Source organism: Lucilia cuprina, chromosome 5 (genome assembly GCF_022045245.1).
Source record: "Lucilia cuprina isolate Lc7/37 chromosome 5, ASM2204524v1, whole genome shotgun sequence".
NCBI classification, from domain to species: Eukaryota; Metazoa; Arthropoda; class Insecta; order Diptera; family Calliphoridae; genus Lucilia; species Lucilia cuprina.
In genome coordinates, this window is record NC_060953.1 from 67,104,373 (window position 1) to 67,125,514 (window position 21,142).

General features: G+C 28.7%; 6 protein-coding genes and 1 pseudogene across 7 annotated transcripts; 5 read left to right on the top strand and 2 right to left on the bottom strand.

Moving 5' to 3' along the window:
* Positions 1 to 2,805: 2,805 nt before the first annotated feature.
* On the bottom strand, positions 2,806 to 16,059 carry LOC111677783 (annotated as a pseudogene). The gene is made up of 3 exons (XR_006941097.1): positions 15,708 to 16,059; positions 3,149 to 3,312; positions 2,806 to 3,054 (listed from the first exon to the last, which is right to left on the bottom strand). The product of XR_006941097.1 is annotated as an uncharacterized LOC111677783 (transcript).
* Positions 4,583 to 5,066, top strand: LOC124418433 (larval cuticle protein 65Ag1-like). Its single transcript, XM_023438969.2, has 2 exons — positions 4,583 to 4,737; positions 4,830 to 5,066. The coding sequence occupies exons 1-2, from the start codon at positions 4,631 to 4,633 to the stop codon at positions 5,026 to 5,028; spliced, it is 306 nt and encodes a 101-aa protein (XP_023294737.1). The 5' UTR covers positions 4,583 to 4,630; the 3' UTR covers positions 5,029 to 5,066.
* On the top strand, positions 6,819 to 7,431 carry LOC111677780 (larval cuticle protein 65Ab1-like). Its single transcript, XM_023438971.2, has 2 exons — positions 6,819 to 6,983; positions 7,078 to 7,431. The coding sequence occupies exons 1-2, from the start codon at positions 6,874 to 6,876 to the stop codon at positions 7,280 to 7,282; spliced, it is 315 nt and encodes a 104-aa protein (XP_023294739.1). The 5' UTR covers positions 6,819 to 6,873; the 3' UTR covers positions 7,283 to 7,431.
* On the top strand, positions 11,005 to 11,446 carry LOC111677781 (larval cuticle protein 65Ag1-like). The gene has a single exon (XM_023438972.2). It carries the CDS (start codon positions 11,059 to 11,061, stop codon positions 11,359 to 11,361), a length of 303 nt encoding a protein of 100 aa, XP_023294740.1. The 5' UTR covers positions 11,005 to 11,058; the 3' UTR covers positions 11,362 to 11,446.
* On the top strand, positions 13,522 to 14,072 carry LOC111677779 (larval cuticle protein 65Ag1-like). Its single transcript, XM_023438968.2, has 2 exons — positions 13,522 to 13,700; positions 13,793 to 14,072. Exons 1-2 carry the CDS (start codon positions 13,582 to 13,584, stop codon positions 13,989 to 13,991), a joined length of 318 nt encoding a protein of 105 aa, XP_023294736.1. The 5' UTR covers positions 13,522 to 13,581; the 3' UTR covers positions 13,992 to 14,072.
* Positions 16,060 to 17,959: 1,900 nt separating the features above from the next.
* LOC111677791 (larval cuticle protein 65Ag1-like) lies at positions 17,960 to 18,347 on the top strand. Its single transcript, XM_023438986.2, has one exon. The coding sequence runs from the start codon at positions 18,032 to 18,034 to the stop codon at positions 18,329 to 18,331; it is 300 nt and encodes a 99-aa protein (XP_023294754.2). The 5' UTR covers positions 17,960 to 18,031; the 3' UTR covers positions 18,332 to 18,347.
* A 1,268-nt stretch (positions 18,348 to 19,615) lies between these two features.
* Positions 19,616 to 20,546, bottom strand: LOC111677775 (endocuticle structural protein SgAbd-6-like). The gene is made up of 3 exons (XM_023438962.2): positions 20,398 to 20,546; positions 20,139 to 20,251; positions 19,616 to 20,067 (listed from the first exon to the last, which is right to left on the bottom strand). The coding sequence occupies exons 1-3, from the start codon at positions 20,404 to 20,406 to the stop codon at positions 19,881 to 19,883; spliced, it is 309 nt and encodes a 102-aa protein (XP_023294730.1). The 5' UTR covers positions 20,407 to 20,546; the 3' UTR covers positions 19,616 to 19,880.
* Between the last annotated feature and the right edge of the window lie 596 nt (positions 20,547 to 21,142).

The window sequence follows — 21,142 nt, forward strand, 5'->3', positions numbered from 1 at the left end:
TAAAAATAATTAAAAGTTTAAGCGTACGAAATTTGTTAGTATAGATGATTTAGCATTCTATTAATTGATTTCTATTTTATATATGTATTCATAAACATGTTTACAGTTGTAACTAGATTATTGGAGTAAATTTAACAAATTGTTGGTATATTATTTGTTATAAAATATTTTCGGAAGTAAATTGTACATATGCTACTCTTCTGACATAATTCGCATAATTAAGAAAACTTGTTGATATAAATTATAGTTTTCCTAACAGATTGATATTTAATTAGAATAATAAATATGGTACCTAACACACAAATATAGAGAAGTTCGTTCATACAATACGTGACCATTTGTAAAGTCCATAAATTTTGACAATGTACTCCTTAAATCATACAATAATCATGAGGAGAGTATGATCATACAGAATTCTGAGTCGATTAAGTAAGAAATATACGACTCTAAATCTTGTACGTTACGCAAAGTCCACAATTTTCAAGATACTTCGATGAAATTGGAATATATGTGAGCGATGTAAAAACAAATGTAGCAAAGTAAGATCATGGATAAAATAGAGATTGCTGCTTTTGTTTATACAGCCCTCATACCTCTTCGGATATGAGTGTTTAGCCCATACAAACTCTGCTTTAGAAAATGTATTTAATGTCCATAATTGACTTATTACCATGAAATTCAGCATAACTATAAAAATATTAAAATTAAAAAAGAAAATAAGGATTTGTGCTGATGTTTTAATGTAACAGAGTTGGGTGTAGTGCACTAAATTTTAACTAAATGTTAGTGATACTTCACTACTACTAATAAATATTAAGTGGTGAATTAAGATATTGCAGCCTCACTAAGCAGTAGTGGTACACAAAAGTTTTTCACTAAAATTAATTTAGGGATAGTGAAAACCTTTTTTTTTACAGCTTAATGAAATTTTTTTTCTCTCTCACTATACAATCAGACAGACAAGCGTTTAGATTCTACATGTGTCTACATTGTAGACGCATGGACGGACAGACGGACACAGAAAGTGATTCTGTACCGATTGGTCCACTTACAGGTACATATAACAAACATCAGCAGAACCGCATTATATCTTCAACACTATAATGGTGTAGGTATAAACATATATTTTCCTTCTATTCGATTAACCAAATAATTTTGAATTATACGATTATTATAAAATCCCAAATTATTATTAGTCGAATAAACCGAATAAAACAAAAGGAAAAATGTCACCTTTTTAACAAATAACTATTTGGTTCTTTTTTATTCTGCAAACAAAATGGAAAAGGGAACTTTTTGATACTTTTCGTTCTTCATATAGTACACAGTAGGGTATTCAAACGATTAATCGTCGATCGGTTAATCGATCAATTTATAATAAATGAAAATTGTCAAATTTCAAATAACGAATAAACTGAATAATTTATATCAATTAACCGATGAAAAAAACTTATTATTAAACAATTAAATAACTGTATATCTTATACAAAATTCAATATGTTTATAATAAATTTACTTCCTGCATTAACTTTTCTATAATGAGAAACATTGTAATAAGTTGTTCTGGATAATTTACTTCTAGAATTGGTTCATGCAGAAACATTTCAAATTTCTGAAAAGAAATCTTGAAAATAATGAAATCGCATTTACTTCTACATCCAGTTTTGAAGAACAGTGTTGAGTTTCTAAAGTATTTTTAATAAGTTCTTCTGTTCGTTGATAAATCTCAAAAACATACATAAACTTAATATATTTACATAGAAGAGGATTTCACATGAAAATAAATAATTTCTAATACCTGAGAAAAAACTTAATAAAATTAAAATTTAAAAAGTGGAAAGTTATAATTATGTTTGTTATAGGAAGAAAAATATTGTAGAAAAGAAATAATATTATTAAAAAAAAACATCCACTTGCCTTCTACTCGATTAACCGAATAATTTTGAATTATCCGATTATTAACCTGCCAACTTAAAACCCCAAATAATTATTTGTCGAATAAACCGAATAAGACAAAAACGCAAATAATTGAATACTCTAGTATACAGGAAAAACTTACATTTAAAAGTAATGAGTTTAAATGCTAATATAACCTCTTTTAACTACTTAGTCACTAGAATTTTCAAATATTATTTAAAAACTGTGATAACATTGAAGGCATTGGAGTTAAAGAAGTACTTGCAATTTTGCTTACAAAGAGCAAACAAAATGACAAAGCCGAAAATACATACTTATGTAGCATATTAAAAGAAAGCCATTACTAGAGTTCTACAAATTCATACAAATAGAAAGTAGTAGTTATTGAAAAGTAAGTGGTTATGTAAGTACAACCCATACCGAGTTTTTGCTTGGAACTTTTTGAATTTTCTATAAAATCAATTTTTAAAACATAAATGAGTATGAGAATCTATAAGAAGGGAAGTCTTTGGAACTTTTTTTATATTTTTCTATATAAGAAGAAATATTTTTCCATTATTCTATAGTATTTTTAAAATATATTTTAGAACCACAATGTAAGAGAACTTCCATTTGTAATATTGACATTTATAAGAAGTACTCTTGCGTTCTTAAAGGATACGTTTATAAAAATAAAAAATCTCACAAAATCTATGAACACTTTTCCCTACTTTAGCGAATTTCTTCTCATTAAAAAACAAGAAACATTTTCTATAGACTAGACTATAGACTAGACTATAGACTAGACTATAGACTAGACTATAGACTAGACTATAGACTAGACTATAGACTAGACTATAGACTAGACTATTGACTATATTCTAAATTAATAATTTTAATACAAATTAATTTTTTTCTTTCAAATAAACAAAAATTTATTAATAAATAACAATCACAACTTAAGCTTCAGGGGCAACGGGCAAATGAGCACCTTGGGGTTGGAAACCGTTTTCATCAGCAACATAGTTGACGGTGTAGGTTTGACCATCATCAGCAACGAAGGAGTAAGAGCCCTTAACACCAAGAGCTTCTTGTTCAGTACCAACATTCTTCAATTGACCTTGAGCTTGAGCTTCAACACCATCGCTGGTAGCATAACTGTAAATGGATAAAAATCAAGAAATTAGTTATGTTTAGTTAAGTAATTATTATATTTTAATAAGTAATAATTTCAAAATATTGAAATACTTACGCATATTGGAAGGATTCGGGACCAACTTCAGATTCGGATTTCAAGACAACGGTTTCTTCAGCCAAAGCAATGGCGAAAAGGGCAACGAAGACAAAGATGAATTTCATTTTGATTGGATTTTTGTTCTGAGCGATAGACGTTAGATCAATGATAAAAATCTGAAACTGTGTGGATGTTTAAATACTAAAATTAATTGTTAATTTTTGCATAATTTTATATCACAAAAATATTTATGTATTTATTTAGGCATATTTCTTTTATAATGAAATAGTTTATTTGTTGTAATGAGTTTTTTCTATTAATATTTAAATATATAATACTTATGTACGTCACTAAGTTTTTATTTCAAAAACTAGTTTTAAAACTGTTTTACACCCAAAAAATGCAAAACTAGAGTCCATTTATAGTAATTCTGCATACTCCAATTATTATAATTACATAAGAGGTCCTTAAAAAAAGAGTTCAAAGTTTCAAACTAACATTTTAAATATTTATATGTATTGTATGATGCTATTATTAGTATTAAAAGCTAGGAATCTCTATTATGTATTCGACTTAGAAAAAAAAATAAATTTAAAAAAGGTCTCATTTTATAATCAAATATTTTTAACTACTTTTTTGACAAATTTTCTTTGTCCTCCATCTCTTTTTAATACTGATGAATTGAAATAAATAATACTATTTTGAAGAAGAGGTTCTCTGATACATTTAATATTAATGTTAATAACAAATTTTTTATATAAATTTCGAATTCCATCTTTTGAAATCGCATGTCCTCTCAATTTTAAGGTCCTTTTACAGGGGCGTAAGAGCTGATTATGAAATACTAATTGTCCAAAGTTTCCTGTACGCATAGATTTTTTCATTTGTGAAAATTACTGTTGCAAGGTGTTATTATTGCTTTTTAATGTATGTAGGACAATTGTTTTCGTGTATTTATAATTATATAGTTCTAATATATTACAACATCGTTTGATCTGAACTGCAAGAGATTTTTTTGCAAGAATGAACTAGTGTTCCGATTACCAAATCTTTTTAAGGAAAGTAATCAAGGAGCGAAAATTACTATGAATTCCTAGTAGAACTCAATAAGACCTGGTAGAGTTGGCATGGGAAATATGATTTTCGATAACAATACATGAAATCACTTTTCAGGCTTACTTTCCTCTAACACGCATTCTAGTTCATATTAAACTAAAATACATACCGAAACTAGTTTTTAAAAAATAAAAAATTAGTGACGTATATACATAAGTATAATTTTTATTTTTAAATATTAATATTAAAAACTTATTACAACAATAAACTGTTTCATTATACAAAAAATATGCCTAAATAAATAAACATAAGTAAAAATATGTTTTTTTTGTGAAAAAATTATGCAAATAATAACAATTTTATTTTAGTATTTAAACAACCACACAATATCAGATTTTTATCATTGATCTAACGTCTATCGCTAAGAACAAAAATCCAATCAAAATGAAATTCATCTTTGTCTTCGTTGCCCTTTTCGCCATTGCTTTGGCTGAAGAAACCGTTGTCTTGAAATCCGAATCTGAAGTTGGTCCCGAATCCTTCCAATATGCGTAAGTATTTTAATACTTTGAAGTTAATATTACTTAAACTTCCTGACAATTACTAAATGGAGCATAGCTAATTTTCTAAATTATTTTTACAGTTATGCTACCAGCGATGGTGTTGAAGCTCAAGCTCAAGGTCAATTGAATAATGTTGGTACTGAACAAGAAGCTCTTGCCGTTAAGGGTTCTTACTCCTTCGTTGCTGATGATGGTCAAACCTACACCGTCAACTATGTTGCTGATGAAAACGGTTTCCAACCCCAAGGTGCTCATTTGCCCGTTGCCCCTGAAGCTTAAGTTGTGATTGTTATTTATTAATAAATATTTGTTTATTTAAAAGAGAAAACTAATAAGTTGTGTTTATTAATAAGTGAATAGGATGAAATATCAACCTACTAAATTTTAGGGCGCAGAAACATTAGGTCAAAATAAGGAGATATTGCACTTTGAAATTTATTTTTTATAAACGGAGTAGTTTTGGGAATTACACTGATACAATACATATGTAAATGGATAACATGATTAACACCTAGGACAATGTTAAATGCAGTAGGTTTTTTCCAATTTGGATTAGTTTGGATTTTGTCCTTATACACGCGTGTGTTCTAAATACACGCAGAGAAAAAACATAGTTCGACATGATTACTATAACTAAACTATGTTCACTGTAACAATATATTGTTATCAAAAACATATAATTGTCATTTTAATACTATTTTAAAAAAAATATTGTTGTTAATGAATTCATTTTCATGGCAATTATAAAATGAGTTGAAATAATTCTTATTTGGTTTATAACATTATATGTATAAGTATTTCACTTAGTATAGAATAATGAATTTTCTCTGTGTGTAGTAACAATTTTTACCGGGACGTTTGTTCATAAAGCTAATTAATCGAAAATGCATAAAACAGTTTTTTTTACAACATAACCGAATCAAATTTTATATTTATATTTTTATGTGACAAATTTCCTACCGGCAAGTTGAGACATACATACTCTATTTTTATACCCTAAACCACTATAGTAGGAAGGGTATTATGCGTTTGTGCTGATGTTTGTAATACCCAAAATTATTGGTCCTATATCCATCTTAAATTATACCAATCGGCTCAGAATCACTTTTTGAGTCGATTTAGCTATGTCCGTCTGTATGTCCATGTAAAACTTGTAAAGTAATTTTCAAGATAATTTGATGAAATTCCGCATATACTCTTCATTTGATTTAAGGACGAATGCCTTTAAATTTTTTTGAAATTGGTCAATTATTTCGCCTAGACCCATATAATCGTACCCCCGGAATATGGATTTGATCTCATAATTATGTTAAATGTTATAGTATGTCAACAAAAATCGGCAAAACTTTGTTTTATAGAAAATTATATCATTGGACCCTATCGTCCATAGAAATTCCCCGTCAGAAAATGGATTGGAACTAAAAATTCACTAATAATACGATTAAATTCTACATAAATAACTTTGAGGATGTAAATGCCTCTACCAAAATTTATAGGGATAGGCCCATATTTACCCTTACTCCCATATGAGCACCCCTATAGAGAATTTATTTCTTTTATCAAAAATATGTACAAATAATCCGCAATTAAGATAAAAACAAATTAAATGCTTTATTATTTGAACAATAATCCACATTTTACTCACTGGTGAAGGGTGTCATATGGTTAGCCATACCCGGCTATACGTTGACATACTTGTTTTAATTTCGTTTAATTCTAAATAATACACAATTAATGTCTGCAAATAGAAAACGATTTGTTTTGCTTTAAGTCATTAAACCTTAGCATTTGACTGGGACAAAATTTTTTTAAAAGAACTTTATTTTCAAAAAATATCTGTAATTCGTTTATTATAAATATAAATTATTTAAAAATAATTCCAGTATTTAATTAGAACAAGTTTTTTTATAACCGTTATCTAAAAAGCAAATAAACAAAATAAATTAAAGTATTAAAAAAAAACAATTGAATTTCAAGAACCGAAACAATGACAATTACTTAGAGAAATTCAGAAAAAATAAGAAATTAAGTGCAATGAGTATAAAAACTCTAATCCACTTTCTCGATTTAGTCAAAAAGTATTAAACTTTTTAGCAAACAACAATAATAAAAAAGTGTTTTAAAATGAAATCCTTTATCATTTTTGCTGCCCTACTTGCCCTGGCTTTGGCTAGACCAGATGTTGAAATCCTTAAATCCTCTTCCGATGTTGGACCTGAAAGTTATTCCTTCGAGTAAGCTTTTTTTTTGCTAACTCCAACAATAATGCTTTAAAGGATTTCACAAATTTTAAATGCAAATCTTTCCTTTTTTCTCTTGTGCAAATAGTGTTGAGACTAGTGATGGTACTTCCCGTCACGAAGATGGTCAAGTTAAGGATGCTGGTACCGAACATGCCGCCATTGTAGTCCATGGCAGTTTCTCTTACAAGGATGAGCATGATGGCAAAGTATACACCGTCAACTATGTAGCCGATGAAAATGGTTTCCAACCTTCCGGTGAACATTTACCTCCTTTGCCTAAAAACCATTAAATTGTTTGATCAACTTCAATAAAAATGTCTTGAGTTCTCCTTATAGCTGTTTAAACGAAATATTCGTTGCTTTGACGTAAATGTATATGTGTGTATGTATGTAATAAAATTGTGATTTTAATAAATATACTAATTTGCATAACGATAAAAAACAACAAATGTGTTTAATACCGGTCCTATCATCTAGACAAAAATTACTTACTCGTCGTCCATTTAAAAAAAAAAAAAATATTTTAAGGTAAAATCAACTTGAAATAAATATGTCAAAAATCAAAACCTCAACCATGACATTTACATTTAAATGACAAAATTCAACATTTATTTTTGCGCTCAAACTACATACAACATATATATCTATTAAAACTGTCAGCATAGAAAAATATTTAAAAGAAAAAAAGTTAAAACTCTATTTGGCCTCCGAATGCTAAGGCTGGATGCAATTCTTGTTTAACTTATACTCACTAACTGTCTGATTAAAATACCCAAAAAATTATTAATAATAACTAGTAGAACAATAATTATTACTTTTATTGTTGAATTTATAAATTTTCTGATGTGCCACCATATTTTTTACCAAAAAAAATATACACGAAGCATTGAATTTGTTCACTTTGCTTCCGTCCAGCGAATTCCAATTGGTGTTGTATTTGAGTAGTTTTCGACAATATTCATACATGTCTCCTAAAAGCTGATCACCTTTGCTAAAATCACTCTGAAATAAGGCAGCAGACAACAAGTTTTTTTTTAATTTTTTATATTTTTTTATATTTGTTGAGTTTTATTTTATTTATTTTTTTATTGAATTTGATTTTTTTTTTGGCATAACAACCGATTGGCGTCAAAAATTTTGTTTTCTTCTTCTATCAAAAAAAAAAGAAGAAAACGAGTTAAATTAATTATAATTTAAAAAAAACAGTGATATTCAATAAATAATGTGGGGTTTATAAAATAAGGCAGTATTCTTTTAGAATTAAGAAATAACCCAGCAAAATATTTACTTACCCGGTATGTAAGTGGTTACTTTTTGGGTGAATAACTACTTATTTTTCTTTAACGATGACCAAAAAATAACTAGTTACAAATGTACTTAGCCAATTTTTTCGGATTTAAATCTGGCTTTACAGTTATCATTCTGGAATGGTTTCTACAAAAATGCAAATATCAACATTTCTTTAAAAAACTTCTAATATCGACTAGGGTTTGAACCACAAACTAATGCCTTATTAGACACACGCTATAGACAATTGGCTACGAATCCTATTCAAAAAATTAATTGATTAATTAAGTCATTACCAAGTAATACATGATATAATAACATTACCTACAATACATTTAAAATATTTTACTGGGAACTTACTTACTTTTCGATATGAATACATATAAGATGCCATTAGAACATGGCATTTGTGGTTTGATCGATCCATTACTCTTTAGATGGCGTGTCAAAATGTCCATGGACACTATATTGAGTAATAGTTCCCGTAGACGCTATGACCATTTCAAATGTGGCAGAATGTCTTTGAACTTGACACAAAGTCCATGGATTTCAAAGAGTCCATTTATCAAAAAAGCCAATATTTAAATACCTCAAAGCACCAAAGGCCTTCTATCCGGGACACATTTTTAAAGAAATACAAAACGCAAAATACATCAAATTAAGATGCTATTTTTCGGAGTGCGTTACCAATAGTTTATTACTAAATGATTCCAATTGTGAACTATATATATTTTTCTATCTTTATGTACTCTTTGTAGTGCAGATAAGATGTTAATTGTGACTTTATTCTGAAGGCAATTAGGGCTATAACTATCGGGTGATGAAGTAAAATTGGATTGTAAGAAAGCCTTAAAGGAATATCCTCCCAGAAGTAAGGTTTGCGTCATATGGGTAATAGGCCAATCGAATGTAGTCGGTAACGAAAGGGCGCAATAGGCCACTCGAATGTAGTCGGTAACGAAAGGGAAGGGAGATCGAAGTAGTTGCGCTGACGAACAAAACTTATCGACGTAATGAATGCTAATATAAAAATGTGGGTGAAAGACCTCTTGCAATAATTAAAAATGAAGGTTAGAATCACAGAATAGATACTATGGGAGAGAAGACGAGAAACCCCTCTGAGGTTAGTAGGTATTCTGAGTGTAAACACAGGTTTATGGGAGAGGACCGTAGAACTATGGTGCGCTTTCTTTGCCACTATTAGACATTCGCTTGAAATAACATTTCTCATAAATACTAATTGGAAAATTTTTAGGAATTACGTCCAGGAAACTTAGTCTGTTTACATTTTAAGATACCATTTCGTTTTACCAACAAACACTTTTCTTCCATGAAAAGGAGCCCATAGTGATCTAGATATACCATAATCTGGAGAGACGACCCTTTAAATGGAAGCAGTTAAGTAAATGTAACGTATTTAAAAAGTTAGCATTGGTACCATCACCACCAACTGCAGGGCAATTAGACAACACAAACAATATAGAAAAAATTAAACATTTATTTCCTATAAAATTTAGTGTTAAAAAAAAAACTAACACAAAAAATGTAATTAATTAATTACAATTAAATAATCTTTTTTTTTTTTGACATTTAAAAATACTTGACACAATCTTTAGATTTTTGATTTAATAATTAATAGCTATCAAATGTTTTGACAGATACACACAGATCTACAAATATTTAAATTTAACCCTATCTTAAATATTAAAAAAATTAAATACTTATGTTTAAGGCGTTAAAACGCGTTTATGCGATCAAACAACATTGATAACCTGAATATGGCAAAAGGTCAACAAAAAACCATATGCTAAGAATTGGCTTATCAAAAAGGACACCAGCATATTGAATGAAGTGCGCAACTAATACCTAAATATGTACTCAATATTGTTTTAATTTTAATTATGTTATTTTTTAGAATCAAATTTAAATACAAATTAAAACCTGAAAATTATATTCCAGTTTCAACAACTTGTTAATATTCAAATAAGAACTAAACGCATGATATTTTTCAGTTTGAGTTCTTCTTATGTCACTTTAAATAAAAAAAGTATTCACAAAATACACCCTTCTACACGATTTAAGGTATATTTAGTTACTTAATAATGGTGTTAGAAAAACCTAAGGGAAGCTCAACATTTAGTTAGAAAACTTTACAAATCCTTTATAAAATTTAAACCTAATGATACAAATCTTTACTATTTACTTATGTTTCAACGTGACTGCAAAACTAGTTAAATTAAACAACAAATAGTATTTAATAATCTTCAATTTCGTATAGAGTACTTTTTAACTGTTGTCTATCAATCATTGTTCTATAAGTTGGCAATTTATTTAGATTTAAATAAATTTTCAATAAAAAATAGAAAATTTGTCAAAATTGTAAACAAGTTCAGCTAAAATTAAAACAACAGCAACACATACAAATATTTCTATGATAAATGATGTTTTTAATAATGGGAAGAGATTAAAAATAAAAGATACATACACACATACATATATACCAATAATAGACAGTCGCATGCTTCCCTATTATAACTTGTTATACTTAATCCACATACTTACACACGTTTAATACATTATTCTTGTTCGATACATAATACACCAACAATAACATATGATGATCGAAAGAAAACAAAAGTTGAAAATTTTCTAGTTATTCTGAACCGTAGCGAAAAGAAATGGTCTGCGACTAAAGCAACAATTTTTATATAAAGTAAAAAAATCTTTGCTGAAATCATTAGTTAGAATCGAACTAGTAATCCAAACAAATCCTTCCAACATGAAATTCATCATTGTATTCGTTGCTCTTTTCGCCATCGCTTTGGCTGAAGTTGAAATTGTTCAACGCGACCTCGATGTCCAACCCGAAAGCTTCAAATTCGTTTCGGAAACTTCTGATGGTAGCAAACATGATGCTGAAGGAGAATTACACGATCAAGGTACCGATCATGAAGAAATTGTTGTACGTGGTTCATACTCTTTCGTTGGTGATGATGGTCAAACCTACACCGTAAACTATGTTGCTGATAAGAACGGTTTCCAACCCCAAGGTGCTCATTTGCCCGTAGCTCCAGTAGCTTAAGTTGTTTATGTTTATCTCGTTTTTATGTTAAATGTAATTAATGGATTTGTTAAAACTATTTGAATAAAAAAAATTAAATTAAAAATTTTGCTAAGAATTTATTGTGTTAAAAAAACAGCAAAAAATGACTTGTACTTATATAACCACAGGCTTTTTGTACTTACATTACTTTTAAGTACTTTTATAATGACTTTCTTATAATCAGATACGTAAGTATTTTAAGCGTGCGTGTAATAATGAGTTGAAATGCTAATGAAGAAATAGTGCAAAACGCCTTGTTCGGATGTTTGTAACAACCAAAAATATTGATCGAACACTAACATTAAAGTACATCAATCGGCCCAGAATCACTTTCTGTCCGTCTGACTGTCGTATTTCTGTATAAATTTTATGAAATTTTACACATACTTCTTTCCCAAGGACGAAATCTATTAAAATGCTTGAAGTTATGTTTAGTATCTCTACAAAAATCTAAGTCTAAATATATGCCTGACCCTTTAGAAAATGACTTGAAGGTCAATTATTCAGTTATAAACACTAGGGTCACGATAAAACTCTTCGTAAATAACATTAATACATACTGAAGTAAATCCCTTTATCAATATTTATAAGGATAGGCCCATTTTACCCTATAGACTAGACTAAAAACCAGACTATAGCCTATAGACAAGACTATAGACCAGACTAGATTAAAGACTTGATTATAGACAAGACTGTAGACCAGACCAAACTGGAATATAGAATAGAGACCAGACTATAGACTCGACTATACTTTATACTAGGCTTTCAATAAGGCTGTAGACTACACTACAGATTACACTATACACTAGGCTATATTCTAGTCTATAGACTAGACTATAGACTAGACTATAGACTAGACTATAGACTAGACTATAGACTAGACTATAGACTAGACTATAGACTAGACTATAGACTAGACTATAGACTAGACTATAGACTAGACTATAGACTAGACTATAGACTAGACTATAGACTAGACTATAGACTAGACTATAGACTAGACTATAGACTAGACTATAGACTAGACTATAAACTAGATTATAGACTAGACTATAAACTAGATTATAGACTAAACTAAATAGACTGTGGACTAGACTATATAATATAGAGTGGACTATAGGCTACACTATAGACTAGACTGTGGACTAAACTATAAACTGGACTATAGACTAGACTTAAAACGAGACTAAAAACTAAACTATAGACTAGACTATACACTAGACAGTAGAATAAAAATTAAATAATTCTCCAACTTTGAATTTACAATAAAATGCATTCATTAATTATTATATAATTTATTATTATTTAGTATTATTTAAAATTCAAATAAAATATTCATAAATTTTTATTATAATGACGCACAGAACATAAACCTTAAATACTACATATAATTTAAATGTTTCTTTAGCATTAAATTTCTTACGTAAATCCGCAAAAATATTGAACCCCGAGTGAACTGAATAAATGAATTTAAAAATAGAAACAATAGTTCTTTTATAAAATTTTTCCAAACAACGTACATAAATTTAAATTATATTTAACACTTTTTTTCATTTGAATATTAAAAATAATTTTCATATTAACAAATGTGTGTTGCTAAATATAGCATATTTTCAGAACTTGTTAAAAAAATTTAAAAAGTTGAAAGTGAAATTCAGTGTCTGAAGTATTTGAGGTCCATAATAAGGGAAATTCTAAACAAGACTTTAGTAGCATATTTCAAAAGAATAATAAAACTAACTAATTAAAGAAAGTTGCATAAATCAAGAATGCCTTTTTAAATTTAAGTAGTTAAACGAAGTACTTAGACTATTTTGCTTTTGTATTCCCACGCATCTAATTAATAAAATATAAAAAAATTCAATAATTTTTAATTTAAACATAAAAGTCGCTCAACTTGATAGTTGTTCATTGTTGTCATACTGGTCTGGTTTAGTAGACTTGTCCAAATTTTTATGTCGTTTCTTCTTCTTTAAAACATCTTTTGTATTATAACTAAATTGAAAATAACCATACAATACGAATTTTAATATTTATTTTTTATGAGAATTTGCATACATACATATTCAAAATAGATTTTTAGCATTAGCATTAATTTGCTACGGCGCAAAACATTTTGGCAGAATATAAAAACTCCAAACAATCGAGCAAATAGTATCCATTCGATTTGAACTATCAATAGAATAACAATTTAACAAAATGAAATTCATCATTGTCTTCGCTGCTCTCTTCGCCGTTGCTTTGGCTGCTCCCCGTCCTGAAGATGCCGTCGTCTTGAAATCCGAATCTGAAGTTGGCCCCGAATCCTTCCAATATGCGTAAGTATTTCGAAATTCTTTATGAATTATACACCTTAAACAATTACAAGCGACGGCCAAGACTAACTTCCTGCTATTTTTTTAATTTACAGTTATGCTACCAGCGATGGTGTTGAAGCTGAAGCTCAAGGTCAATTGAAGAACGTTGGTACTGATGAAGAAGCTATCGTCGTCAAGGGCTCTTTCTCCTTCGTTGCTGATGATGGTCAAACCTACACCGTCAACTATGTTGCTGATGAAAACGGTTTCCAACCCCAAGGTGCCCATTTGCCCGTTGCCCCCGAAGCTTAAGTCTCCTTAATAAATCTTTGTTAAATTGTTAAAATGCCTTAGTTTTTTAAGGAAAATAAATTGAAAAAAAATCTTTTTTTTACAAATACTTTTGAAAATTATTTCTAAAATAATCATCATTATATAAAAGTGATATTTTCATGAATTTTATTTATTCAAAGTGATCGATTATTCACTGGCAGTTTACTGGCAGTATACTTGCAATGTTGTTATAGAAAGCCCGTTTCCATTGTACCACAAGTAATGATACCGCAAGTATGATCTTTTAAATTTTATGTAGAAGAAAATGGTGGGAATAGTCTCAAGGGAGAGAATACAAGTTACAGTCGAGTGGCTTTATTCTCTTTTTTTAATGATTCAAAAAACAAGATCAGAGAGATATTTTATGTAAACACATAAAAACAGCTGATTCTATTCTTCTTTGTTATTGTAAATACAAAAAGTATAAAACATACTATTTACTTTTAATCTCTTTTTAAAAATACGGATAGTTTCATTTGATTTTCCATACGTAAAGTCGTCAATTATTATCAATAAGAGATAGAGATACAGGAACTAATAGAAGATGTCACATAGCAATTTTTTAATTTGGATTACTTTTGATTTTAATTTCGGAGAATACAGCAATAGTACACAGTAGTTTCGAAATTTTTATTTTTGAAAACAATTATTCAGTATTTGTGGACCTATCGGATATATTGAAACACATTTTTGCTGCTTATAGCTGATAGTGATTATGTTTTCAATAATAACAAATACTTAATCTCCTGAAAGTAAAAAGAATGCTAACCTATAATCACCAGGGTGATATTTGGTATAGAGCTTAAGTAAAAGTAATTTTCTAATGTGGATCTAAATATGGGTCAACTAACGGACGTTTCCTTTAAAATTCAGTAGAGAGATTTTGGCTCGTACGAAACTTAGGTACTTATGACGAATTTCTCGTATTTTGAAGCAGGCAATGAGCGTTAAAGTAATTTTCCAAAGGTGACCTTATATGGTTCAATGCTTTTGGCTCATAGTTATATGACTTACATATTTATGTCGAATTTTATGTCTATAGCCGTGCTTTACTACAAGTTTTGAATTGTAGGGTGCTCTTGGTTTGAAACTTGTTTGTTGCTATGCAAAAACCTGTCCATTTTCAATATTTAACAAATATAAAATATTTTTAGACATTTTTTAGCTCCAGCCACACCAAGATAGACGGACGGACATGTCTAGATCGCCTTAGAATTAAATAAGGACACATAATTACTATCGTCTAAGTTTTTTTCCTTTAAATTAAACATTCTCTGGAAGGGAAAATTGCTATTGTGAACTTGTTGCGAACAATTCCTTCACAATAGTCGATTTTGTATGAAACAGCTGTTCATTGTTTACAAAATTTTATCTAAAAATTTTACAGCAGGAAAAATTTTTCACCTCGAAAATGGTGAATGAAATAGGTGAAAAGAAACATATTTCACGGGAAATATTCATGGACGATAGGGATGAATATGTAAAGAACACAAGTCTACTGAATAGATATGAAAAAATATTACGTTATAAATGATGTCCTTTTCTAATCTCCATAAGCCTTTTTTATATTTCTTCATATACATATGTATATGCATCCCAGTAAGCATAACACCCTTTAATTGTTTTTTTTTTTTTAAATTTTTTATTATAATTAACAATTTATTTACAACTAATAACAGTCTTCTATTTAGCTACTTAAGCAACAGGAAGATGAGCACCTTGGGGTTGGAAACCGTTTCTATCGGCAATATAGTTGACTTGATAAGTTTGACCATCATCTCCAATGTAAGAGTAAGAACCACGTACGGAAATGGCTTCATCATCGGTGCCAGCATTTTCAAGATGACCCTCTTCTTGGGCACTCTTTCCATCGCTGGTTTCTACAGCATAGTTGTAGTTTTCAGGTTCAACATTGCTATCGTAACGCAAAGTTTCAGCATCTTTGTTGGCCAAAGCAATGGCGAAGAGAGCAACGAATACAATGATGAATTTCATTTCGTAGAGTTTTACAGCGACAAAGGCGTGTGTGTGTTTAAACGTTGAAGCTGTGAATTGAAGTGAATATCTTCTTTTGTCTTGCATTTTGTTTATATACAATAAATTTACACCTGCAAATATCAATTTGTTGTTGTTTTTTTTAAGTGATTAGTTACATTTTATGTTTTAGGTTATTATTATCAAATACATATTGGATAGATAGTGTTAAATGTTTTAAAATGTTGCCATGGATCAATCGATTGTTGTTGTTGGTGTAAATTAGTTATGGTAACTTTATCAAGTTTTATTTATTCCAGATTGCAGGGCAAGAAATATAACAAAATCAAATAGAGATTTCATAAATATACACACGTATGTATGTATAATGTGTAAAATCTCAAAATTTGTTTTTGGATTTGAACATATGTTAATTTATGTTGTTTTAAAATTATTATTGTTATTTGATTTTTGTGTAAGTTATTGCTTAAATATAAAAATATAGTTCACGCTTTGTCGGTATTTTTTGCCAAAATATCTGTGTCAAAATATTTTATTACTATTATCAAAACTGTATTATTTGTTTTAGTAATAGCGAGAAGTAAACAGTTCAATTAATTCAGTCAATTAATATATTATCAAAAATTGTAATGCATTTTAATAACAAATTATAAATGTATTGTACCTTTGACTAAATATGAAAGTTTCTGATTCTTTTGCTTAATTCTATTATAAATTTATTAGATAGATAGATAGATAGATAGATAGATAGATAGATAGATAGATAGATAGATAGATAGATAGATAGATAGATAGATAGATAGATAGATAGATAGATAGATAGATAGATAGATAGATAGATAGATAGATAGATAGATAGATAGATAGATAGATAGATAGATAGATAGATAGATAGATAGATAGATAGATAGATAGATAGATAGATAGATAGATAGATATAGATAGATAGATAGATAGATAGATAGATAGATAGATAGATAGATAGATAGATAGATAGATAGATAGATAGATAGATAGATAGATAGATAGATAGATAGATAGATAGATAGATAGATAGATAGATAGATAGATAGATAGATAGATAGATAGATAGATAGATAGATAGTTAGTTAGTTAGTTAGTTAGTTAGTTAGTTAGTTAGTTAGTTAGTTAGTTAGTTAGTTAGTTAGTTAGTTAGTTAGTTAGTTAGTTAGTTAGTTAGTTAGTTAGTTAGTTAGTTAGTTAGTTAGTTAGTTAGTTAGTTAGTTAGTTAGTTAGTTAGTTAGTTAGTTAGTTAGTTAGTTAGTTAGTTAGTTAGTTAGTTAGTTAGTTAGTTAGTTAGTTAGTTGGTTAGTTAGTTAGTTAGTTAGTTAGTTAGTTAGTTAGTTAGTTAGTTAGTTAGTTAGTTATTTAGTTATTTATTTAGTTAGTTAGTTAGTTAGTTAGTTAGTTAGTTAGTTAGTTAGTTAGTTAGTTAGTTAGTTAGTTAGTTAGTTAGTTAGTTAGTTAATTAGTTAGTTAGTTAGATAGTTAGTTAGTTAGTTAGTTAGTTAGTTAGTTAGTTAGTTAGTTAGTTAGTTAGTTAGTTAGTTACTTACTTAGTTAGTTATTTAGTTAGTTACAAGTTTTCTTTGTTGTATAATTTATTTACAAATCCTACAACTTGGTTTTATTGCTGTAAATCTTGTAACTATTCTCTTAATAAATTCTTTAATAAAAAAGTAAACCAGAAGCCAACAGCTTTTTTTTTATTTCAATATCAAGTTATAAATCTCTACAGCTCCTACTTAAAAAAACAACACAACTCCAACAACATTGCACCGGTTATTATTTACATTTGACATAAATGCAAGACATTTGAATGCATAATTTACAACAATAAAACTAAAGACCAAAAAAAATACAATTTCGGTTTTATGCTGCTTCTTTTGGACAACTTCTTCGGTGACTATATAAACCTGAAGGCAGACTGCAAAAGGTATTCAATACATCTTAAACAGTCAACGCTAAAACACGCAGTTGTAAAAGCAAAAACTCTTTACAAAATGAAATTCATCATTGTATTTGTTGCCCTCTTCGCCCTTGCCTTGGCCAATAAAGATGCTGAAACTTTGCGTTACGATAGCAATGTTGAACCTGAAAACTACAACTATGCTGTAGAAACCAGCGATGGAAAGAGTGCCCAAGAAGAGGGTCATCTTGAAAATGTTGGCACCGAAGATGAAGCTATTGCCGTACGTGGTTCTTACTCTTACATTGGTGATGATGGTCAAACTTATCAAGTCAACTATATTGCCGATAGAAACGGTTTCCAACCACAAGGTGCTCATCTTCCAGTTGCTTAAGTAGCTGATTTTGAAAGAATAAGAAAAAACAAAGAATAGACTGTTATTAGATGTATATAATTTTTTAGAACTTTTTTGTTTTATGTTATTACTTTTTTTGTTTTATTTTTTTTTATTTAAAATTTAAATAAAAAATATTAAAAAAATATTAAAGATTATTTTTTTTGTATTTTTGGTTTGAAAAAATCTCTTAACTTGTTATTCATCATCCATATTGGTATTTTTCACATTAAGAACCTATCATACCTTCAACAGTGAGACAGACCTACAGACATGGTCTTTAGAATCTAAAACAGTTCTAGAGTCCATAATTACTTGGGAGCTAGTAAAATATATAACAAATAAATAAAAATTATAGAAACTTCTTACAAATTTGCAATAAATGTAAATATGTATGTGTTCATACTAAAAATTTCGAATTCGGATAATCGTAAGAAAAACTTTACAGGAAATAGAACATATGTATGTGTATACAATTATGTTTATCCTGAAGATTCCTTTTGGAAAAGTATAAAATTTTTATATGTTTCTAAAAATATACTTTTTACCCCAAAAACTACAAAATCTATATTTTTTAAAATTTTTATTTATGGGCCCAGAAACGAATATCGTTCATTTTTTTTAAGAATTGTTTTCGCAGAATGTGGCTGGATATTATCTTTTTAGCATGGTGCTACATTAAATTCTTAAAAATAAGTTATTGTAGCTGCGAACTCAAAAAAACTAGAAAAATGTATACAAAATCTTTGGACACCGGTGTCTCATATACATAAAAGAGTTAAGCGCAACCATAGCACCGCCGATAAAGCATTAACATTCGTAATACCGAATCTATCTCCATTAGTTACCAGCCAATAAGAAAAGTTATTTGCTAAACGACTTCGTCTTTTTAGCTTCTTTATAATATCATATTCTGAAATATCTAACTTAATTCTCAACCATAGTCTATTTATAGATTCCTTAGTGTACAATCTTAGCAGAAATATCTGTGTGTCTAATATAATCTGTGGCAAAGCTCAGAAGGTCATCTTTGTAACATTTGTACGACTTTTTAAGTGACATTGTGTTCATTTAATTTCAAGTGACTTTTAAGTTGACACATTTTTTTTTTTGCTAAAACGCTATTTTGTCGTTTTTTTTTTCTTAGTCTTTAAAGTGGCTTCTTTTTAACAGTTTTGTTTATCAAATGTTTAACTGACATTTAAAATAAATTGTTAAATATTTAAAAGCCAAATGTTTTCGTTTTTCCTCTAAAACATGTTTGAAATAAAACACAATTGCATATATATTTTTTTTTTCAACACTGACTGAAATTATTCACTCCTTAAATTAACATTGTTTTTATTTACAGGATAAACATATTTACAAAAACAAAATAAAATTAAAATAAAAAATAATAATTTTTTACAAAAACATAACAAGACATTATTTTTTTACATAGTACGATGGATGGATAAAGTCGGAAATTATATAGAGAGTATTCTTTTTTTTTGTAATGGTTTGTTATTTTGATTTAGATACTTTTTTATGCAGTAAGTTAGTGTTTGGTCTATTTTGGTATATGGGCACCTTCAGGTTGGAAACCATTTTCATCGGCTATGAAATTAACTGTATAGGTTTGACCATCGGGAGCAGTCCATGTGAAACTGCCCTTTACCTCTAAAACTTCATTGTCGGTACCGGCATTTTTGATAACACCTTCCTCAGTGCGTGAAGTACCATCACTGGTGGCAAAACTAAACGATAGACAATAGATAGTTTTAAAATAAAATTCAAAATTCTTTTTAAACACTATTAAATACTCAACTCAAACTTGTAGGAGTCAATGTTCACATCACTATTTTGAGAAATAATTTCCACATCTTTTTGAGGAGCAGCCAATGTGCAAGCAACAAAAGCGAATAAACCAAAGACTAGCATCTGTTACAAAACAAACAAGAAATTTAATTAAAACTATTAACACTTTCGTTAAATGTGTTCACAGCTAATACAAGCAACAAACACTATATCCTTTCTCTAAAACTTTCACAGACACTGTTTCTTTTTCTTCTCTTAACTATACGCACCAATTTCATGTTGTTTATTTAAAGGATAAATATTTCCTGTATAAGATTTATTTAAAAAAATAAATTAATTTATTATTGTCTTTAAAACGTTGACAAAATTGACTCTTGTGTTAAGTAACAACTGTAAGAATAATTTCTGATGTGCATCTAAGATGCATTTTATACGTTTGCCCGTGTAGTTACAAAAAACCAAAGAATTGATAAAAGTCATAAATTTGTTAGTTTTGTTTTTGTTTTTCTTTTTTTTCTGTGCAAAAACAATCCACCAACACTAACTAAACCGTCAACAGCATCATCATCGGCAACTTAGTGCATCCAGCTAACTTGCACATGCAACACATTAACAAAATAATGTACTCTTTAGTTACATACACACACAATCAAAGAAATAACTAAACAGCAACTACATCATCTTCTTTTTCTAGTAACTAGTAAGTATAAACATGTACTAACATTTAGTACTTACAATAAACTAACTTATTGTTGTTGCATTTAGTTTCTTTAACATTTAGTTTGTCTGCAAGCAGCTTCTTAAACTCTAAACGATAAGACAGACTATTCAGTACCGGCAAACTTAAATGCTAATAGAAACATTTAAAAAAGTTTAAATTACACGTACATATGTCTGTAAGTAAATATCTATATGCCACATATGTGTATATGCACTTTTGGTTTTGTTTTTCTTCATGCATACATTCATACATACATACGTCTATTCCTAATATTCAATATTAAATGCCAGTGG